This window comes from Mrakia frigida (genome assembly GCF_051309035.1).
Source record: "Mrakia frigida strain ATCC 22029 unplaced genomic scaffold BDY24scaffold_14, whole genome shotgun sequence".
Taxonomy (NCBI): Eukaryota; Fungi; Basidiomycota; class Tremellomycetes; order Cystofilobasidiales; family Mrakiaceae; genus Mrakia; species Mrakia frigida.
Genome location: NW_027481267.1, coordinates 83,898 through 100,150, shown reverse-complemented (window position 1 = coordinate 100,150; position 16,253 = coordinate 83,898). Strand labels below are relative to the sequence as shown.

Genomic DNA, 16,253 nt, shown 5'->3' with positions numbered 1-16,253 from the left:
TATGTACAGAGAAAAGATGTCAGGAGTTTGCGAGAAGCCATCTTCGTTTGGAGGGAAGGAGGGAGGGAGGGAGGTCGATGGAGAGAGAGATCACGCTGGAGGGAGGACGATTTTGCAGATTACAGAGTTGGACACAATTCAGTGTAGATCAACAGATACAAGAGCTGAAAAATATTCCCGGGAGGTTGCTGGTGTTTAGGAGATAAAAACAGAGAAATTGCGAGCTCTTCATTTCGAAGAAGCTCACCTCTCTCCCTTCCTCCCCACGGCCATCTTCCCTTCCCCCCTTCTTCCCTCTTGCGCCATGTCGGACGATCTTCCTCTCACCGTTCAACTCATCATCCAGACTCTGTCTACTCCACCCGTTTCTCTCCCTATGAGGAAAGCGATGGAGGCTGCAAAGATCTTGTTCGTCCCCTCCGCTCCCGCTGCCCTTCCCATCGAGCTCACCATCTCCTTTTCTTCTTCCATTCACGCAGGGTTCCTACGAAACTTACCGCTCTCAGTCTCAGTAACCTTAATGAGAAGGCCCTGAAGGAACTTGGAATCAAGGAGGCTGAGACGAGGAAGGCGATCAAGGCAGGATGGCCAAAGGTCGTGCAGGGCAAAGGGAAGAACAAGGAGATCAAGGTCAGTCCTGCCTTCTCACAGAACAGGATCGACTCATTCAAGGGTGGGTATAAGTGATGGTGCCTGTAGAGCAGGTCGATAGCCTTCCTCTGTTCAATTTTCGACTCTACGAGAGCTGCTTCCCTCCGTTCAACTCCGCCAAACGAATCGAATCGAACCTCACGCTCGTTTCCTCCCTCTCCTCTTCTTTTCTTCTCTCAGGTCGGTCCCCCTTCTCCTCCCAAGAAGAGGAAACAAAGTTCAGGTCGTTCCGATATGTTCGAAATTCACGATCCAGAGGTAGAGACCTCCTCCTCGTCCTCCGCCATCGACCTTTCCGTCCCACAACTCGATTTCGGAGAAACGATCCCTGAAGAGGTCAGTCGGACGCTTCTCAACCCTTTCTGCATCTGAGCTGATAGAGACTGGCTTTGTGCTGGGTTGGAACGGGCTCAGAAACTCTTCAAAGCTTCAGTGACCGCCAATAGAGCGCCGGTTATGACTGCTTGGTCGACGGTGGTTTGTCTTCGATTGGGATTTTCGAAGGAGGAGGCTCTCAGTCTGGGTGAGCTAGTATCTCCAGTTGTCTTTCGCATTTAGACTTTGGTCGCTGAGCTGACCGGACCCTCTCTGATCGTCCATAGCATCCGTCTACACCGAAGTTCGTCCTCGACCTCGACGCGTCGTTCTCCTCTCCCTCTCTCCCTCTTCTCCCCTCCTTTCTCACTCACTCATTCCCTTCTCCCTTTCACCCTTACTTCCTTTCAGATGAACGCAACCTCCCGAGCCATCTCCCTCGGCAAACAACCAGCCCCGAAACGCCCTACCCTCGAAGACGAACTTCGAAAACCGGACAACACCCAGCCCTACGTCGATCTCATGGGTCGAAGAATCCCCGTCGTAGCGAAGGAGGATGAAACTTGGAGGGCTATCCGGGAATCGGGAGAGATCTGTAAACCTGGGAGGGTGAGTTCGTTTTCGCGTCTGCGTCCCATCCGATTTGCCTTCCTCTCAACATTAACTCCTCCTCGTTTCGCCCGTCTCTCTTCTTCCACAGGCAGCATCCTACCTCCTCTCCTCCTTCCCCTCCTCCAACCACCTCCCCATCGTCCTCCGATCCCTCACCCTCCTCGCCGAGTCCCACTCCGCCGCCTATCTCCAGACAGATCAAGGAGGATTCGGACTCTACATGCTTTTCAGACCCAACCCTCCTCCCATACCCGTCCCTGCTGAGTTTGACGGAGCAGAAGGAGGTGGGAAGGGGAAAGGGAAGGAAGTGATGGAGATGCAGTGGGGCGGGAAAGGGTTGTTGAAGATGGAGGAGATTTTGAGCTTGAGGGGGTTGGAGGTTAGAAAGGAGGAGGAAGAGGAGGAGGAGGAGGTTGGAGTCAAAGAAGAAGAAGAAGAAGAAGAAGAAGAAGAAGAAGAGGCGGAGAACGTGCGTCTAGTTCAGTCTTCGGTTCGAGGAGAGGGAGGAGGACGCGTCGAAGCTGATCTTTTCGACGTGGCTGGATTTCAATAGCATGGCCCTTCCAAACGACCCCGACGAGCTTCTACTACTTCTGCCAGGAAGAAGATCGTTTACAAGGAGGAGGAGATTGACGATCTGGACGAGGAAGAGGAACAGGGGGAGGTTGTTGTTCCGAAGAAGGAAGAGGAGGACGAGGACGAAATGGTTCGTTTCTTCCATCCTCGCCTCCTTTCTCCCTCAGAAGAGATTGAGATACTGACTCGCTCGTCCTGGCCTTATTTTGATCGAATGGAAATAGTTCTGGGGTGATCTGAAGGACGAGGATCTCCCTGTTGATATCTGAGGAAGACGACGACGTGGGAGGAGGCGACGCGACGATGCACTTCCTCTGTTTACCTTAACGAACGAAACGAGTGCTTGATCACGATAATACGATCTCTGTTTCTCTTTTGCTTGTTTTGTGTAGAACCGAGAGAGGTTGCCGGTCGCCTGTCCTACTTGAACGAGAAGCACGGAAGGCTGAAGGGCGGTCGAACGAAGCAAAGCTCCATGCACATGAGACAAAGGGTAGAGATAGAGAAAAAGATATAATGACGAAGAAAATAAAGTAAAGTAGCTAGACTGAGAGTAAAATCTAAGCATCGGTAGGTTTGCGAACGGCGACGAGAACGCAGTGAAGACTGAATGAGAAAGACGAAGGAGGATCGAGAGTCAGCGAACGAGCTCGCAGGAAGACGACGGAAACTGAAGAGAAGAAGACTCACCCTCCAGCAGACGCATCGATGACGTTGAAGTCGTTGAGACCCTGTAGGGTAGGGGAAGGAAGAAAAAGGTCAGCCGGAGCAAGGGACGAGGAGGAAACGAGGGAGACGGGACGAACCTTGCTTCGAACCCTAGCTGGAACCTCAGCAGTCTCGACGTCAGGTCCGAGACCGAGTTGGCACTGGTCTGAAAAGAAGAAGCAACGAAAGAAAAAGCGGATCAGCACACGGAGAAAAGACGCCTCGACGAAAAGAGAAGAACGACTCACTTCCGTATCCCCAAGAGTAGACGTTCCCCTCCTTCGAGACGGCGAGGTTGTGTCGGGTTCCAGCGGAGATGGAGACCATGGGATGAGCGGTGTACTCCTCTGCCGAGGAAGGGTAAGGGTTGAAGTCGGGAGCGGGGTTGGCAGCGGTGGGAGCGGGAGGGAAGAAGATCTGAAAACGAACGACGACCGCGTCAGCTTCTCGAGCCACTGGAGAGACAGAACAGATGAAGGGAAGCTCACCTGAACAGGCTCAGGAATGAACTCATCCACAGCGGGAGGAGGAGCCATAGGGTCATCCTCAACTCCACTCTCAACCCTCTCCAACCTCTTCTTCTCGATCTCCTCGTCCACCCTCTCCTTCAACTCCTTCCTGGCGGGATGCTCCGCTCCAAGACCCAACTGAGCTCCATCACACCTTCCACATCCCCAAACCTCTCCGTTGTCGAACAAGAACAACGAGTGATGCTCTCCTCCATCGACCTTGATGACCTTCGCTCCTCCGTGGTTCGAAGGATCCAACGCGTCGACGAGGGTAGGGACCTGGATGATCTCCTCCCATCCACCTTTCGCATCGCTCACTCCCGTCTGCCTCAACGAGTTTAATCCCCAAGCGAAGACCTGTCCGTCCTTGTTGACAGCGAACGAGTGGTAAAGTCCAGCTCCGATGGCGACGATGTTTCGGAGAGCGAGTCGTTCAGGAGCGAGCCCGTTGATCTTTCGTCGTTCGATGATTCGTCGACCGAGCTGGTTTTGCTGACCGTTTCCCCAGACGTAGACGGTTCCATCGGTGGTGAGAGCGACGACGTGGTCGGATCCGCAGACGACTTGGGAGAAGCGAAGGTGGGAGATGGAAGGGAGAGGGATGGGAGAGAATTGGGTTTTGGAAGCTCCGGCGACTCCGTTGAAACCGAGGAGACCTTCGGAGGACTGGAAGTGGTGATGGGTGAAGAGAGAGAGAAAAACAGTCAATGCCAGCTTCGGTTCGTGCGAGACGAAGCTCAGACGGAAACGAGAGCGGGAGGATGGAGGGAAGGAAGGAAGAAGTTGAGCTCACCCTGAACGATCCCCAAGCTCTCACATCTCCCAGCTCTCCAAGAGCGATACTGATGCTATCTCCAGCAGCGACCCTGACCGCTCGGAACTCCTCTTCGACGAGACCAGAGACGACCATGGGCTCGGTTTCGAGAACGTCGGCGTCGATGGTGGCTCCCTCGTTCTCAGGATCAGGGACGTTGTTGGTGATTCGACCGAGAGAAGCGTTGTCGTTGACTCCCCAGGACCAGACCTGATGCGAAACGAAGCAGGAGGAGCAAAAAGGTCAGCTCGAGCAAGCAGAGAGGTGGTGAAAGAGGGAGGAAGGAGAAGGAGATGATGAGAACGAACCTTTCCCTCAGCATCAACGACCAGGGTGTGCATTCCTCCAGCTGAAGCCTCCTCGATTCCCTTCCCGACGGCACCGAACTTCCCCTCAGCGATTCCAGCCTCGAACCCTGTATTCGCGGAAGCCACAAGAACGGATCAGCTCAAGATGGAAGAGCTCAAGGGAAGAAAGAAAGAGGTTGAAACTCACACTTGTGCAGTCGAGGTCGGTTGATCTCTCCCAGCTCGTCCGTTCCCAGACCGAAAGCTCCCATATCTCCGGTACCAAAGATGAACAGGCTTCGAGCGGGAGCGGTGGCCACTGTAATAAACGACGCATATATCGAGGAGGAAGGAGGTCAGCTTCAGCTCGAGAGGTGGTGGCGAACGAAGCTCTCCTTCCTTCCTTCCTCCTTCTCCTCCTTCTCCGAGCTCTCCATCGCTCCTGCTCTCCCATCAATCGAGATCAGACTCACAAGGAGGCATAGGCACTACGTTCAACCCAGCCTTGAAAACCTTCTTCCTCTGCAATCCTCCTCCTCCCAATGAAGAAGCGACGCTTCCTCTCGGTCGTCCAACCGAGGACCTCTTCCTCTTGAGTCCGTCCACGGCAGCAGGAGCGTCCTTCATCTCTTGATCTTCGGGGATGGGAGCTGAAATTTTCGCCTTCTTGGAAGGCGTGGGTTTGGGTTTGGTAGGAGTTGGTTTGGAGGATCTGGGAGTAGGAGGAGCGGGAGGAAGGGAGACACGGGAGGAAGTTCGTCGAGAGGGAGTGCCTGGGACGGCTGCTGCTGAGGAGGTTCGAGCTGAGAGAGGAGAGAGAGAGAAAAAAAAATAGGAGGGTTAGTCGGAGTTCAAAGGGAGTACAGGGGCGAGAGAGAGAGGGGTAAGACGCACGAGCCATGTTGAGGGAAGGAAGCAAAGATGCCGTTGGAGGAGAGAGGAAACGGTCAAAGTTCGAAGTTGTTTTCTTTCGTTCAAGTTGGTGCTCGACGACGACGTGGCCCTTCTCGACGGTCATTCGACCTTGGATTCAAGGATGCAAACTTTCACGACTTCATGGAGGACTCTTGCAGCCAGAAATCGAGCTCAAGAATTCTTTCGTCCGAAGAGAAGGGAGAACGAAGAACGTTCAACTCGACGCTCTTCTTTGTCGTTTCAAAAAGCTCATCGCTCGGTCGGTTACTACTATACAACGCCCTCAACTAGACTTCTCCTCCTCCTCCTTCTCCTCCTTCTTCCCTTCTCCTCCATCTTTTTCTCCTGCCTTCTTCCCAGCATGGCGATGGTGATGCCTCTGGCCTCCGACTCCCTTGGACCCCTCCCTCTCCATCATCGTCTCAAACGCATGCCTATGCTCCCCAGGCTCCACCAACTGCCACGGAGGATTCGTCGAAGAGGGTAGATGCAGATCTTTGTAGACTCCCGATGTCGCTCGATTGACCTCGGAGATTCGGGTGGAAGGGTAGTAGAGCTTGCCTTCGTGGTGGACAGGGACGGGGTTCGGATCCGGCGGCTCGGTGGTGGTGGTGGTCGGTTGGAAGGAAGGAGAGGAAGGAGGAGAGGAGTAGGATGGATGCGAAGAGAGCGTAGTAGGAGTAGGAGGTGGGACGGGTGGGAGCACCGTAGAGGACGTGAGGAAGGGAGAGTCGGCAGGGGAGGTCGTCGAGGTGGAGACGGGAGAGCCGGGAGGAGGAGAGGAGTCGGTCTTGTTGTTGTTGTTGTTGTTGTTGGTTTCGGTTTCGAGAGTAAGAGAGGAGAGTTTGGGAAGGGAGGAGGACATTGCTGTTGAAAAACAAGCGAGATGGGGGTTGGGAGGGAGGGGGGGGAGGGAAGAAGGGAGGGAGGGAGGGAGGGAGGGAGAACCCATCCGAGTCTGAGATGACGCCGAGTGTTTTCCTTTGTTCCTTCCTCTTCCGTGTGATTAGCTTTTCTTTGTTGTTCTTTCTTGAGGCGGCGTATCCTGCTCGTCGTCTTCGAGTGCTTGGGTTGGGAAAAGAGGGACACGATCAGACTTGATCGAAGCTCGGACGCCAACTCGGAAAGAGCGAAGGAGAAGGATCCCTCACCCTTCTCCTTCGAACCACCAAGATCAGCGATTTGGGGATGCACTCGAAAAGGATCATCAACACGATGATGCTCGAGACACTTGATTAGACAACCGACGTACATCTTCTCCTATAAGGTGAAAGGCAGATCAGGACGAAACAAAAGGAGGCGGCATGACCGAGACGAAGACGCGTCGAACTACCCAAGCTCGAAGAACAGGCAAGAAGGGAAGAAAGGTAAACTAGCGCAGGCTTAATGAGGTCTGATAATTATCGAAATAGGCTACTGAAACTCGGCGAGAAAACCTACGTCCAAGAAAGGGGGGAAACGAGAACGGAAATTCGACGCGTCGAACAACGGACGAACGAAATGTCAGAACGACGAAACGACATGGGCTTCCGACGGGGAAAACAACAAAGAGAAAAGGCGCGGGTGGGAGGGAAGGAAAGGAACGAAAAGGGAAGAGAAAAAGGCGAAGGGAGAGGGAGAGAGAAGGTGGGAGTTGGCGGAGACCTCGCTGGTATCCCTCCTCTCCTCCTGGCCTCAAGCCGCGATGGGCGAGAGGGAAGAGCCCATCACGACTCATCTTTCGGATGGTGAAAATAGAGAAAATGATTAGATCGAGGAGGTATGGCAAGAAATTACAGACAAGGTGAGGAGGGAGGAGGTCCTGCTCGTGTTCAGATCCCAACTCAACGCGTCCGAAAAAGGGCGAGCGTCGCTGCTTCAAAAAGAACGAGCGAAAGGTAATGGAGATCAAGTTTGTCCCCATACAGGCTGGCGACAGGTTTTTCGATGGATCGGCCAGTGCGAGACTTGATGCTCTGAAGGAGAGGAGACCGATAAGAGGAGAAACGAGAGCGCCGTCAGTCGAGGAGACGCGACGAGGAGGAGAGAAGGAATAAGAGACGGAAGACGAACCTCGAGAGCAGTAGCGAGCTGCTCTACACTGTGATGGATATGGGAGAGGAAGAATAAGATGCATAAACTGATCAGCAAGAGCTCGCAAACCTACAAAGGGAAAAAGAGAGGAAACTCGCCTTCGAACAAATCACAAACGGACTCCCCGTCTTCTCCTCCTCGCACCCGCCCGCTCCTCTCCCTTCACAACAATACCAACTCAAAACTTTCCCTTCATACCTAATCATCCCTTCCCTAATCACTTCGATCTTGGTCCCGCCCAACGCCTGACTGAGCGAACTCAGGAACTCAGCCGTCGACGTCGCTCGTTGAACAGTCGACGGATCGCTCGCTAACGAGTGAGCTGAAACCTGCAGATCTCGAGCTGCTAGGGTTAAGCGACGAGAGAGATCTTGAGCGGAAGGGGAAGGGAGGAAAGCTGCGGTTGCGGTGGGTTGGAAAGCGAGGAGGAGACGGAGGAGGAGGAGGGAGGAGGTGCTGAGTTGGAAGATGGAGAAGGGGTTCTGTTAGAGAACCAGCGACGTTATTCGGTCAGCTTGAACTTGACGAGTAGAGAAGAGAGTGATGCTCACTGCTTCGCTCTTCTCGTCCAAGATCCCATCGAAGGAAACCGACCTCTTCAGCCTCGAGATCAGAACCAACCCCAGCGTCACAGCCAGTCCCGTCTGATCCTCCCTCACGAATCGACCGAACAAGGAGAGATCCGAGATGTGGTTCATGACGAGAGCGGAGAAGGTGAAGTTCTGCAAGCAGTCGATCTTGAGGAGGTAGTAGCGGATGAACTCTGGGAGGTAGAGGGAGGTGAAGTCGGCCTGGATCGTCGACCAGTCGACCAAACAGGAAGAGGACGAGGGAGTTCAGCCTCTCCAGCAACAGATCTAGTAGAGTCGGAGAGAAAAGAATACTGACGAAGAGAGGCTGATAGACTTTTGAGTTCTCGAGGATGTAGCGAAGCTGCTCGAGGAGGGAGGGAAGGAAGGAAGGAAGGAAGCGAACGTGAGCTCGCGAGCTCAACCAATGTCTCTGCTTCTGCACGCTCTCCTGGTGAAGGAAAGACGTACCATAGCTACCGATTCGAAGTTGGGACCTGAAGGAGTATGCGGAGAGTCCATTCCGAGCGCTGAGAAGAGATCTTCAGCTTTGTAGTCCATAGGATCGAGAAGAGAGGGAAGGAGGGAGCGGAGAGGCGGGCTGATTGTCAGGTCGGCACGAAAGGTTCCTGTGGTTTATCGACCGACGATTGGAAGATAGCGATCGAAGAGGAAGGTTAAGGACGGGCTTGAGACTATGTACTTGAAAGTTTTGAAGGTGGGATGGGTGTTGGGGAGAAGTCGAAAGGTGACTCGTGCGAGCTCAATCGCTTCGACCTTCGAGCTGTTGGTTCATTCTCATCCTTCTCTCAACCATCACGACCTCTTTCTCTCGACTTTCCTATCTCTCTTCAGACCAAGCCCAACTCTCTCGCATCCATCAACGGATCCATCACCTTCATTCGCTCTCCTTGCCCATCGCTGTTCGCCTCCCTTCTTCCTCCTCCGCTCCCCTCCTCTCTTCCTTCCTCCCTAAATGGCCCAACCAGCACCTTACTCTGGCCCCTTCCCGGATGGAGCTTCGAGATCGATCAAGATTCTGCTACTAGGTCAGAAAGGGTCAGTCTTATTCTACTTAACAAGAAGGCAACGAAGCCATCGCTTTCTCGATAACAACCCGAGCTCACCTCCTCCTCCCTTCCTTCTTTTCCTCCTTTGATCGCTCCCTCGCTTCTTCTTCTCTACCAGATCTGGAAAGACTTCAGCTGTTCAAGTTCTCTTCAAAGGGATGTCGCCTAGACAGGCTATGAGGGATGTCAGATCTACGAGGCAGGTTCAAGTGGAAGATGTTAAGTGAGCTCGACCTTCCTTCCTTTGACGTTCTCGTCTCTTTGCTCTCGCTCGTACGATGCTCTCGTTCTGCTGGAGCTCGCCTGCATCGAGAGCGAGAAGCTTATAGTCTCTACGCGCTAATCGTACCTCTGCTTTCGCCCGTCAGCATCCTCCGAGCGTACCAGATCTGGGACACTCCGACCTCCGTCACGGCTGCATCCTTCGGAAACGACATCGCCAAATTCTCAGCCATCATCTGGTTCGTAGATTTCAGCTCGGTGAGTGCAATCAGCTTCCACTTTGTGCTATCTACTTCCTCGTCGATCTCTGCTCTTCCCATCGCTCCGACCTTGCGTTCGAGCTCACACCCTCCCCTCCCTCTCCTCCTCTTTCCCTTCTCCGCTCATCGCCAGAGCTACCAAGGAGAGATCGTCCCTCTCGCTCTTCAAATGTGGAACGTCTACCTCATCGACAAGAACGTCCGACACTACGTCTTTCTCAACAAGTGCGAGGCTCTCACGGCTGAGGATGCTCTGGGTTCGTTCCACCTTCGCGTCGTTCTCCTTTTCTTTCTTTGTTTTCTTCTTCCTCTCTCTTTTCCTCCCTCTCCACCTCCTCGATTCCTTCGAACCACCAAACTCTCCACCATCTTAACCTTCTTCCTTGCCAACCGCCTGACTCCGCTCTTGTCTCCGTCCCTCCTCTCACAGAACAAGACCAAACCTTCTCCTCCGACTTCAACGAAGAACTCAACTTTCACATGGAGCAGCACCCTTCCTACGACCCTTCCACCGATACAGGGCCAGGCATGCCCGATCCCAACTACATCCAAACCACCATGTTCGACGAGCGGCTGCCGAAAGCGTTCCATGAAGTTACCGTCAAGGCGTTTCCGGAGGCGTTGGCGCATGTGCAGGGGGTGATGGGGACTTTCGCTGGGGTGAGTACATTGAATTGTTTTCTGGGGGGTGGTGGACGCTGGGGAAAGGTGATTTGAGGTCGGGCAAGAGAAGGAAGGGACGGGAGAGGCGGAAAACGAGACGCGTCGATCTGACTCTCCTCCCTCCTTTCCCTTTCCCTCCCCTCTTCTCACCCCGCAGACCCACAAACTCGAAACCTTCGCCCTCATCGACCGCCCTACCAAGATCTGCGTTGTCTCCGCTGGAGAGGAAGGAGCGAACAAGGACAAGGAACGTCTCATCTTCCAGTGGATTGGTCGAGTCGATCTGTTTGAAGATCTGTACAAGTTCGTCGCTCTCTTCTCCTCCTTCTCGTCGCATTGAAACTGAACTCAAAGGCTTAAGCTGAACTCGTTCACTTCTATTTCACCCAGATCCGTCATCCCTGAACAAGCCCTCACCCTCCCTCCTCCTCCTCCTCCCTCCTCCAAACCCAACGGCGATTCCCAACTCAACGGTTCCTCCATCGCTTCCTCCCAGCCTCCACCACCTCCCGCTCCTACCACGTCCAACCCTCCTCTATCGCCCCAGGAGGAATCCGAGGACGAGGAGAGCGAGAGCGAGAGCGAAGAGGAAGACGGCGAGGAGGAGGAAGAAGAAGAGGAGGAAGAGGGAGGAGGAACGAGTCTAGAGGAGGATCGACATCTGTGTCAGTCGGTTAGTATGGAGGTTGGGGTGACGTTCGTTAGTTGGTCGATTACGGAGTGAGTCTTCTTTTCGTTTTCAACGCGTCGTTCAATCTCGTCCTGTTTCGTCGTTCATCCGCTGACCCTCCCTCTCCCTCCCCCTCTTTCCTTTTCTTTTTGGTTGTGTATCGTAGCCGCCTAAGCATAGTCGGCACCCTCCCAACTTCTCAATTCGAAGCCGACAAGGCCGAGATGCGGAAAGGGATGATCGTCGTGAGAAGGATCATCGTTCAGTTTGAGCAGGCGCACGATGAGTGGTTTAGGGAGACGTAGGACGCTCGTTCGGACCTTTGGATTGAATCTTTGGGTGGGTTGGGAGGGTGTGGTGCGGAGAGGTGGTGGGGAGCAGAGGGAGGTATGAGCAGATGAGGATGAGACTTGACGAAACGAGGACAGACAGAGAGGGAAAGGGGGAATCGTGATAGACGTAAAGATGTACGTAAGTTTAAAAGTGAACAGCTAAGTAGGTGGGGTATGTAAGAACGAACCGGGTGGGTAGATCAAGAAGACCAAGAGAAAGGGAGGAGGTCGTCGAGGCAAGAGTGTGAAAACAGAGCGAGGAGCGAGGAGGCAAAAGATAAAGTCCAAGATGGTGGCCAAGAAGAAAAAAAAAGGAGAAAGAAATATGCAAGAGTGGATAGACCAAGTTTCCGATGGAAATTTGTAGGCAACTTCGAGGTTTGTGAATCAACGCGTTCCTCCTCCGAGTCCTCTCCTCCTCTCCCCTCCCCTCCCTTTCTCCCCCCACCCTTCGCTCCAAGCTCAGACTCAACACTAATCAATAACCATCCTCGGCGGCTCCTTCCCTCCACCCGCGGATCCCTGATTCGAAAGGTTCGACGGTTTCCTCCCTCTCGCATCGAGCGAGAACGCCGCTGGCCAGGTCGCTGAATCAGGACGAGAATCTTCCTCCTTCGAACCTCCGCTGGGGGAGAGGACGAAGGTTGGAAGAGCAGCACGGGTTGGTTCTATTTCAACGAACGAATGAAGGTGGAGGTCAGTGAGACGCGTCGAACGAAAAAGAAAACAGAAGAGGAAGAGACGAACCCTGTGCGTTCAACAACCCTTTCCCAAAATTCCTAGCGCACATGATACCCACCACGAAGGTAGCGAAGAGTAGAACGGTCGAGAAGGCTGCGAAGACTCCTAGGGTTCGACGGGTGGAATCGAAGTATCGACGGGTGGCAGGGAGGAAGAGGGAGATGAACTTGTAGATCGCGTAGGCCATTCCTCCGACGAAGACGAGTCTAGTTGGGGAAGGAGAGGGGAAGGGGGGGTCAGAAGGGTGAAGGGAGGGAAGAGAGGAAGAGAGGGAAGCGAAAGGGAAAACGAACAGGCAGAAGGACATCAACCATTTCACTTCTCGTTTGGCTGCGAAGATGCAGAGAACGGTCTGAAAAAGCGAAGAGAAAAAAAGCCGAGGTCAGTTAAAAGCTCGAAGCAAACAGAACAGAAGATTGAGACAGGAGACGCGACGCACAACGAGGATCGAGATCGGAAGTGCGACGATGGTGAGGATGAACTCGGCTCTTCCTCCTCCTCCTTGACGTTCGAGAAAGGAGGGAACTAGGATGATAAATTGACCACAGAATCCTGGGAAGCGAAGAACGGAAAGGAAAGAAAAAGGTCGTCGGAGGTGAGCTTCGTCCATTCTCCCTTTTTCGTCGACGAACAAAAAAGACAGAGCGACAAACCAAAGAGGAAGAAGATATCAAACTTGAGCAAGGTAATGAGCACCTGCAGTTTCTGATACATGTTCTTGAGCTTCAGATCGGCACCTGCAACGAAAAAGTCGACGCGTTCGGTTTCGAACTTCGATCAGCGACGCAGTTTCCCCCGACTCTCGAGTTGTGCCAGCAGTATGTAAAAAAGGCAGACTCACCCAGCGACCTAAACACATCCCACCCAAAATCTTCCCACAGAGCTCTCGCAAACCAAACCAACGCGACCTCGCCAACGGCCATCACGATGGGCACGACGACCAGGAGCTTCTGAACGAGAGAGTAGAGGGAGTCTGGTCCATCACAGGACTATCAAAGCGCACCCCAATGTCAGCTTTGACTTCGAACAGCCTTCGAAGGAGAGAAACGATACGAACGAGGTAAGCATCCCCTAGACAATCCTCCGGTTCCAACCCTTCCTGCCTCGATCCATGGAGAGCTTCCCTCGTCTGAGTGATCTGAAGGGTCGAGTAGATCATGAGCAGGAGATTGAAGATCAAGATTCCGACGATTTGAATGATGTTCCTGTGCAGAAAGAAGGAAGTTGAGCTTCGACCCCTTCTCTCCCTCTGGTCTCGTTCCTCCTCGACAGAACCAAGTAGAGATTGAGAAAAACTTACCGTAAGCGCATCGCATCCACGGTGATAGCCACGAGGAAGATCATTGCGAAGACGAAGAGGGCCAGGTAGACTTTGATTCGAATGTCAGTTAGGTATTGAGCTCGAGCTCGCTCTCCTTCCTTCCCTCTTCTCCTTCGCTCTCTCTTCACGTCCCTCGCTCTCCGTTAGAGCTCGTTTGGGAGAGAAAGTAGACGTACCTGGGATCGTCTTCAGCAAAGGAGTCTGTACCGAAACAGCCGTCTTTCCAACCCCAAATCGAACCAACCCATGTCAGCTTCCCTCTCCCTTCTTCACCTTCCCGCACCCCCCCTTGCTTCAAGCCCTCGGACTCACCTCAACCAGTCCAAACACCGCCCCAACCAGCCCAGTAACTATCACTCCCTCCAACACAACTGTTTCATGCCAAAAAGCGATCCAAATGAGCTCGAAGCGAAGGAGAGGAAGGAAGGTGAAAGGTGAAACGAAAACGAACCGGCGAGAAAGAACAGTTTCTGAGCTCTCGTAGCCAGTAAACTAGGGGAGTAGGAGGCGTTGTAGGCCATGTGCCCGAGGAAAGGGACAGGCGGGAGGTGGGGTCGCGAGGAGGAAGGGGAAGGGGAGGGAAGGAGAAGGAAGGAGGAAGAGCAGGGCGGTGGGTGTTTGGTTTTTGGGATCGAAGAGGGATCGAGGCGAGGAGCCGAGGCAGATCCCTTTTTATGTTGACTGCTTATGTGGTTTTGCCTCCGAGTAAGGAACAAGAGTGTCGAATCTGAAGAGATCAGCTAGTAGAGAGGAAAAGCGAGTGCTCGATTGCCTGAGATTTTGTTGCGGGGGAGGGAAGGGTCGAGACGCGTCTCTTCTTCTCGCTCCGAACCTCAAAAGCTCGAGACCATCAGGGCAATCGTCAAAGTTCATCAAAGCACCGAGAACAAAGGTAAGACACAAGACAAGCACGAAACGACAAACACCAGCAGAGGTTTACCGCTCCCTCCTCACGACAGATCCATCCCCTCTCCCTCCTCCTCACTCGCACTCGCACTCCCACTCGCCTGCTCCTCCCTCGCCCCCTGCCTGGCAGCAGCAGCAGCAGCCACCATCGCCTCTTCCTGATACCTCGCAATATCCTCGTCCATCCCATCCTCGTCATCTCCCTCGACAAACCCTCCTCCTCCCATCTCGTCGTCCGCCTCGAGTTGCTGCTGAAGAGCGAGTTGCTGTTTCCGAGCTGCTTCTCGAGAGTGAGGGGAGAGAGCAGCTTGCTCTGCTTCAATCTGGTGAAGCGTCGCAGCGAAAAGAAAGGGGAAAGAAAGAATGGGAAGCGAAAGGGGAAGTCAGTTGACGTCGCGTCGAGAGAACCGAAGAGTGAAGTCGAACTGACCCTCTCCTTCTCCTGCTTCTCCTCCAGCTGTTCCAGACTCCACACTGAAATCCCTGTGATGGAATGATCGTACGGCTGGGAGATGGATCGGATGAAGGACCTCGAGAGCGCAATGGCCATGTCGGTGGAGAGTTTCGAGTGAGATTCAGAGATGTACTGGTTGATCCATTTCGGGAGCTTAGCTCGTTTGTCGGCTCGGGCAAATCTCTGCGGGGAAGAATGAACGAAGCAGATGGTCAGTTCTCGGATGAGGGAAGGAGGGGACAAAGAGCGGAAGAGACGATACAAACCTGATCAGCAAACACCATCAGTCCCCAATCGGTCTTTCCTCTCAGGACTCGACCGACACACTGAGCGGCATGTCGCATGGCGTCGAAGGTGAGGTAGTCGGATTCCTTGATTCGGTGGGTGTCTCGAAGGAATTCGAGTCGAGCCTGCGAAGCGAGGTAACGGAGGGTCAGGACGCGTCGAGGAAAGAGGTCTGGGGATGGAGCTGACCTTCAGAATACGACTCTCGGTGTACTGGTAAGGAACACCGAACATGATGACAGCTCGTCCGTAGTTGCTGAGAAGCGAAAGAAGGGGAAAGAGATCAGCAAAGAAGAGTGAAGGTCGAGGCGAGGAGAAACTCACTGGTCGAAATCGATTCCCTCCGAGACCTTCCCTCGAGCGACGGAGAGAAGAACTGCTCCTCGACCGTTGTTGCACGCCTGAAGAGACGAGAAAGGAGGTCAGCTTTGAAATCTAGATCACGGAGACGTGAAGGACTCACCTTTCGATAGTTCTCCAGAGCAATACTCGTCTCAGCCGCATCAGGCGTCTCGACGAAGATGAGCTTGTGCTTCCAAACCTCGTTGAGGATACCCTGCGAAGCCAAAACAACTTTGATCAGCTCCAGACGCGATATGGAGAGTGGGGGGAGACACAACGAACCATGTCGTTCCAAGCAGCAACGATCGACTCCATGTAGAGATAACTCGGGAAGAAGGCGACGATTCCATCGGGAACGCACTTGCTGTACTCGATGAGGATGCTACCGAAGTTTCGAACGACGGAAGGGTCGTTACGGACTTCGAAACGAGAGGAGATGTTGACTTGGTCGGAACCTCGAGTGATGACCTGGGAAACGAAGAGGACGAAGACGACGAGCTAGTCAGAAGGAAAGTGTCAAAGGAGGAAAGGGCGAGGAACGTACGAGAGGCAAGAAAGAGTTTCGGGCGAGGGTCATGGGATAACTCTCGATGACAACGGGTTGGAATTGAAGAATTTTGGGGTCTGGAAAGAGGAACAGGAGAGAAGTCAGCTACGAGAAACGAAAGACGCGTCGAGGAAAATCGGAACTCACACATCTCGAGAGGAGAGATAGTTCCGGAAGTGATGACCACAGAACTAAACTTCTCGAAGACGGGAGCCATGGCAAGAGCAGGATCGAGACATCTGGCGAGGGAGGGAAGATCAAGATCAGCGGAAGAATCGGTTCGGACGCGACGAAGAGGTTCGAATTTACGTGAAATGGAAGACGGGGTTGGCGACTGTTGCTGTGTCGGTTTCGTAGGGTTCGAGGATGAGGAGGAATCCTGTTGAGTCAAAACGATCGATCAGTGATCTT

At 53.5% G+C, this 16,253-nt stretch overlaps 7 protein-coding genes across 7 annotated transcripts in view; 2 read left to right on the top strand and 5 right to left on the bottom strand.

Moving 5' to 3' along the window:
• Positions 1–610: 610 nt before the first annotated feature.
• BDY24DRAFT_387897 (uncharacterized protein) lies at positions 611–2,679 on the top strand. Its single transcript, XM_076640282.1, has 7 exons — positions 611–987; positions 1,066–1,174; positions 1,254–1,270; positions 1,378–1,575; positions 1,667–2,047; positions 2,132–2,284; positions 2,379–2,679. Exons 1-7 carry the CDS (start codon positions 886–888, stop codon positions 2,421–2,423), a joined length of 1,005 nt encoding a protein of 334 aa, XP_076496884.1. The 5' UTR covers positions 611–885; the 3' UTR covers positions 2,424–2,679.
• BDY24DRAFT_387888 (RCC1 domain-containing protein) lies at positions 2,616–5,400 on the bottom strand. Its single transcript, XM_076640281.1, has 10 exons — positions 5,367–5,400; positions 4,946–5,275; positions 4,681–4,791; positions 4,494–4,600; positions 4,165–4,395; positions 3,351–4,037; positions 3,111–3,279; positions 2,961–3,028; positions 2,845–2,885; positions 2,616–2,760 (listed from the first exon to the last, which is right to left on the bottom strand). The coding sequence occupies exons 1-10, from the start codon at positions 5,371–5,373 to the stop codon at positions 2,715–2,717; spliced, it is 1,797 nt and encodes a 598-aa protein (XP_076496883.1). The 5' UTR covers positions 5,374–5,400; the 3' UTR covers positions 2,616–2,714.
• On the bottom strand, positions 5,390–6,274 carry BDY24DRAFT_387884 (uncharacterized protein). Its single transcript, XM_076640280.1, has one exon. It carries the CDS (start codon positions 6,250–6,252, stop codon positions 5,671–5,673), a length of 582 nt encoding a protein of 193 aa, XP_076496882.1. The 5' UTR covers positions 6,253–6,274; the 3' UTR covers positions 5,390–5,670.
• Positions 6,275–7,139: 865 nt separating this feature from the next.
• BDY24DRAFT_387882 (zinc finger MYND domain-containing protein) lies at positions 7,140–8,802 on the bottom strand. The gene is made up of 6 exons (XM_076640279.1): positions 8,501–8,802; positions 8,349–8,393; positions 8,012–8,251; positions 7,559–7,942; positions 7,440–7,467; positions 7,140–7,342 (listed from the first exon to the last, which is right to left on the bottom strand). The coding sequence occupies exons 1-6, from the start codon at positions 8,588–8,590 to the stop codon at positions 7,275–7,277; spliced, it is 855 nt and encodes a 284-aa protein (XP_076496881.1). The 5' UTR covers positions 8,591–8,802; the 3' UTR covers positions 7,140–7,274.
• Positions 8,803–8,822: 20 nt separating this feature from the next.
• Positions 8,823–11,219, top strand: BDY24DRAFT_441077 (Gtr1/RagA G protein conserved region-domain-containing protein; the record flags this gene model as incomplete). The annotated part of the gene is made up of 8 exons (XM_076644581.1): positions 8,823–9,088; positions 9,218–9,322; positions 9,468–9,579; positions 9,715–9,838; positions 10,012–10,241; positions 10,402–10,547; positions 10,635–10,964; positions 11,081–11,219. Exons 1-8 carry the CDS (start codon positions 9,006–9,008, stop codon positions 11,217–11,219), a joined length of 1,269 nt encoding a protein of 422 aa, XP_076496880.1. The 5' UTR covers positions 8,823–9,005.
• Positions 11,220–11,681: 462 nt separating this feature from the next.
• On the bottom strand, positions 11,682–14,124 carry BDY24DRAFT_49506 (uncharacterized protein). The gene is made up of 10 exons (XM_076644949.1): positions 13,760–14,124; positions 13,621–13,679; positions 13,485–13,527; positions 13,288–13,357; positions 13,045–13,192; positions 12,829–12,976; positions 12,641–12,724; positions 12,427–12,539; positions 11,994–12,339; positions 11,682–11,914 (listed from the first exon to the last, which is right to left on the bottom strand). Exons 1-10 carry the CDS (start codon positions 13,827–13,829, stop codon positions 11,721–11,723), a joined length of 1,275 nt encoding a protein of 424 aa, XP_076496879.1. The 5' UTR covers positions 13,830–14,124; the 3' UTR covers positions 11,682–11,720.
• The window catches only part of RAD3 (TFIIH/NER complex ATP-dependent 5'-3' DNA helicase subunit RAD3), a 4,598-nt gene continuing 2,336 nt past the window's right edge, over positions 13,992–16,253 (bottom strand). Inside the window, exons 15-24 of the mRNA XM_076637710.1 lie at positions 16,152–16,221; positions 15,990–16,081; positions 15,840–15,919; positions 15,578–15,763; positions 15,417–15,509; positions 15,278–15,354; positions 15,143–15,209; positions 14,935–15,078; positions 14,645–14,851; positions 13,992–14,537 (exon numbers count right to left, since the gene is read on the bottom strand). Of these exons, the coding sequence (XP_076496878.1) occupies positions 14,259–14,537; positions 14,645–14,851; positions 14,935–15,078; positions 15,143–15,209; positions 15,278–15,354; positions 15,417–15,509; positions 15,578–15,763; positions 15,840–15,919; positions 15,990–16,081; positions 16,152–16,221 (1,295 nt within the window). The 3' untranslated portion in view covers positions 13,992–14,258. The remainder of the gene's footprint in view (positions 14,538–14,644; positions 14,852–14,934; positions 15,079–15,142; positions 15,210–15,277; positions 15,355–15,416; positions 15,510–15,577; positions 15,764–15,839; positions 15,920–15,989; positions 16,082–16,151; positions 16,222–16,253) is intronic.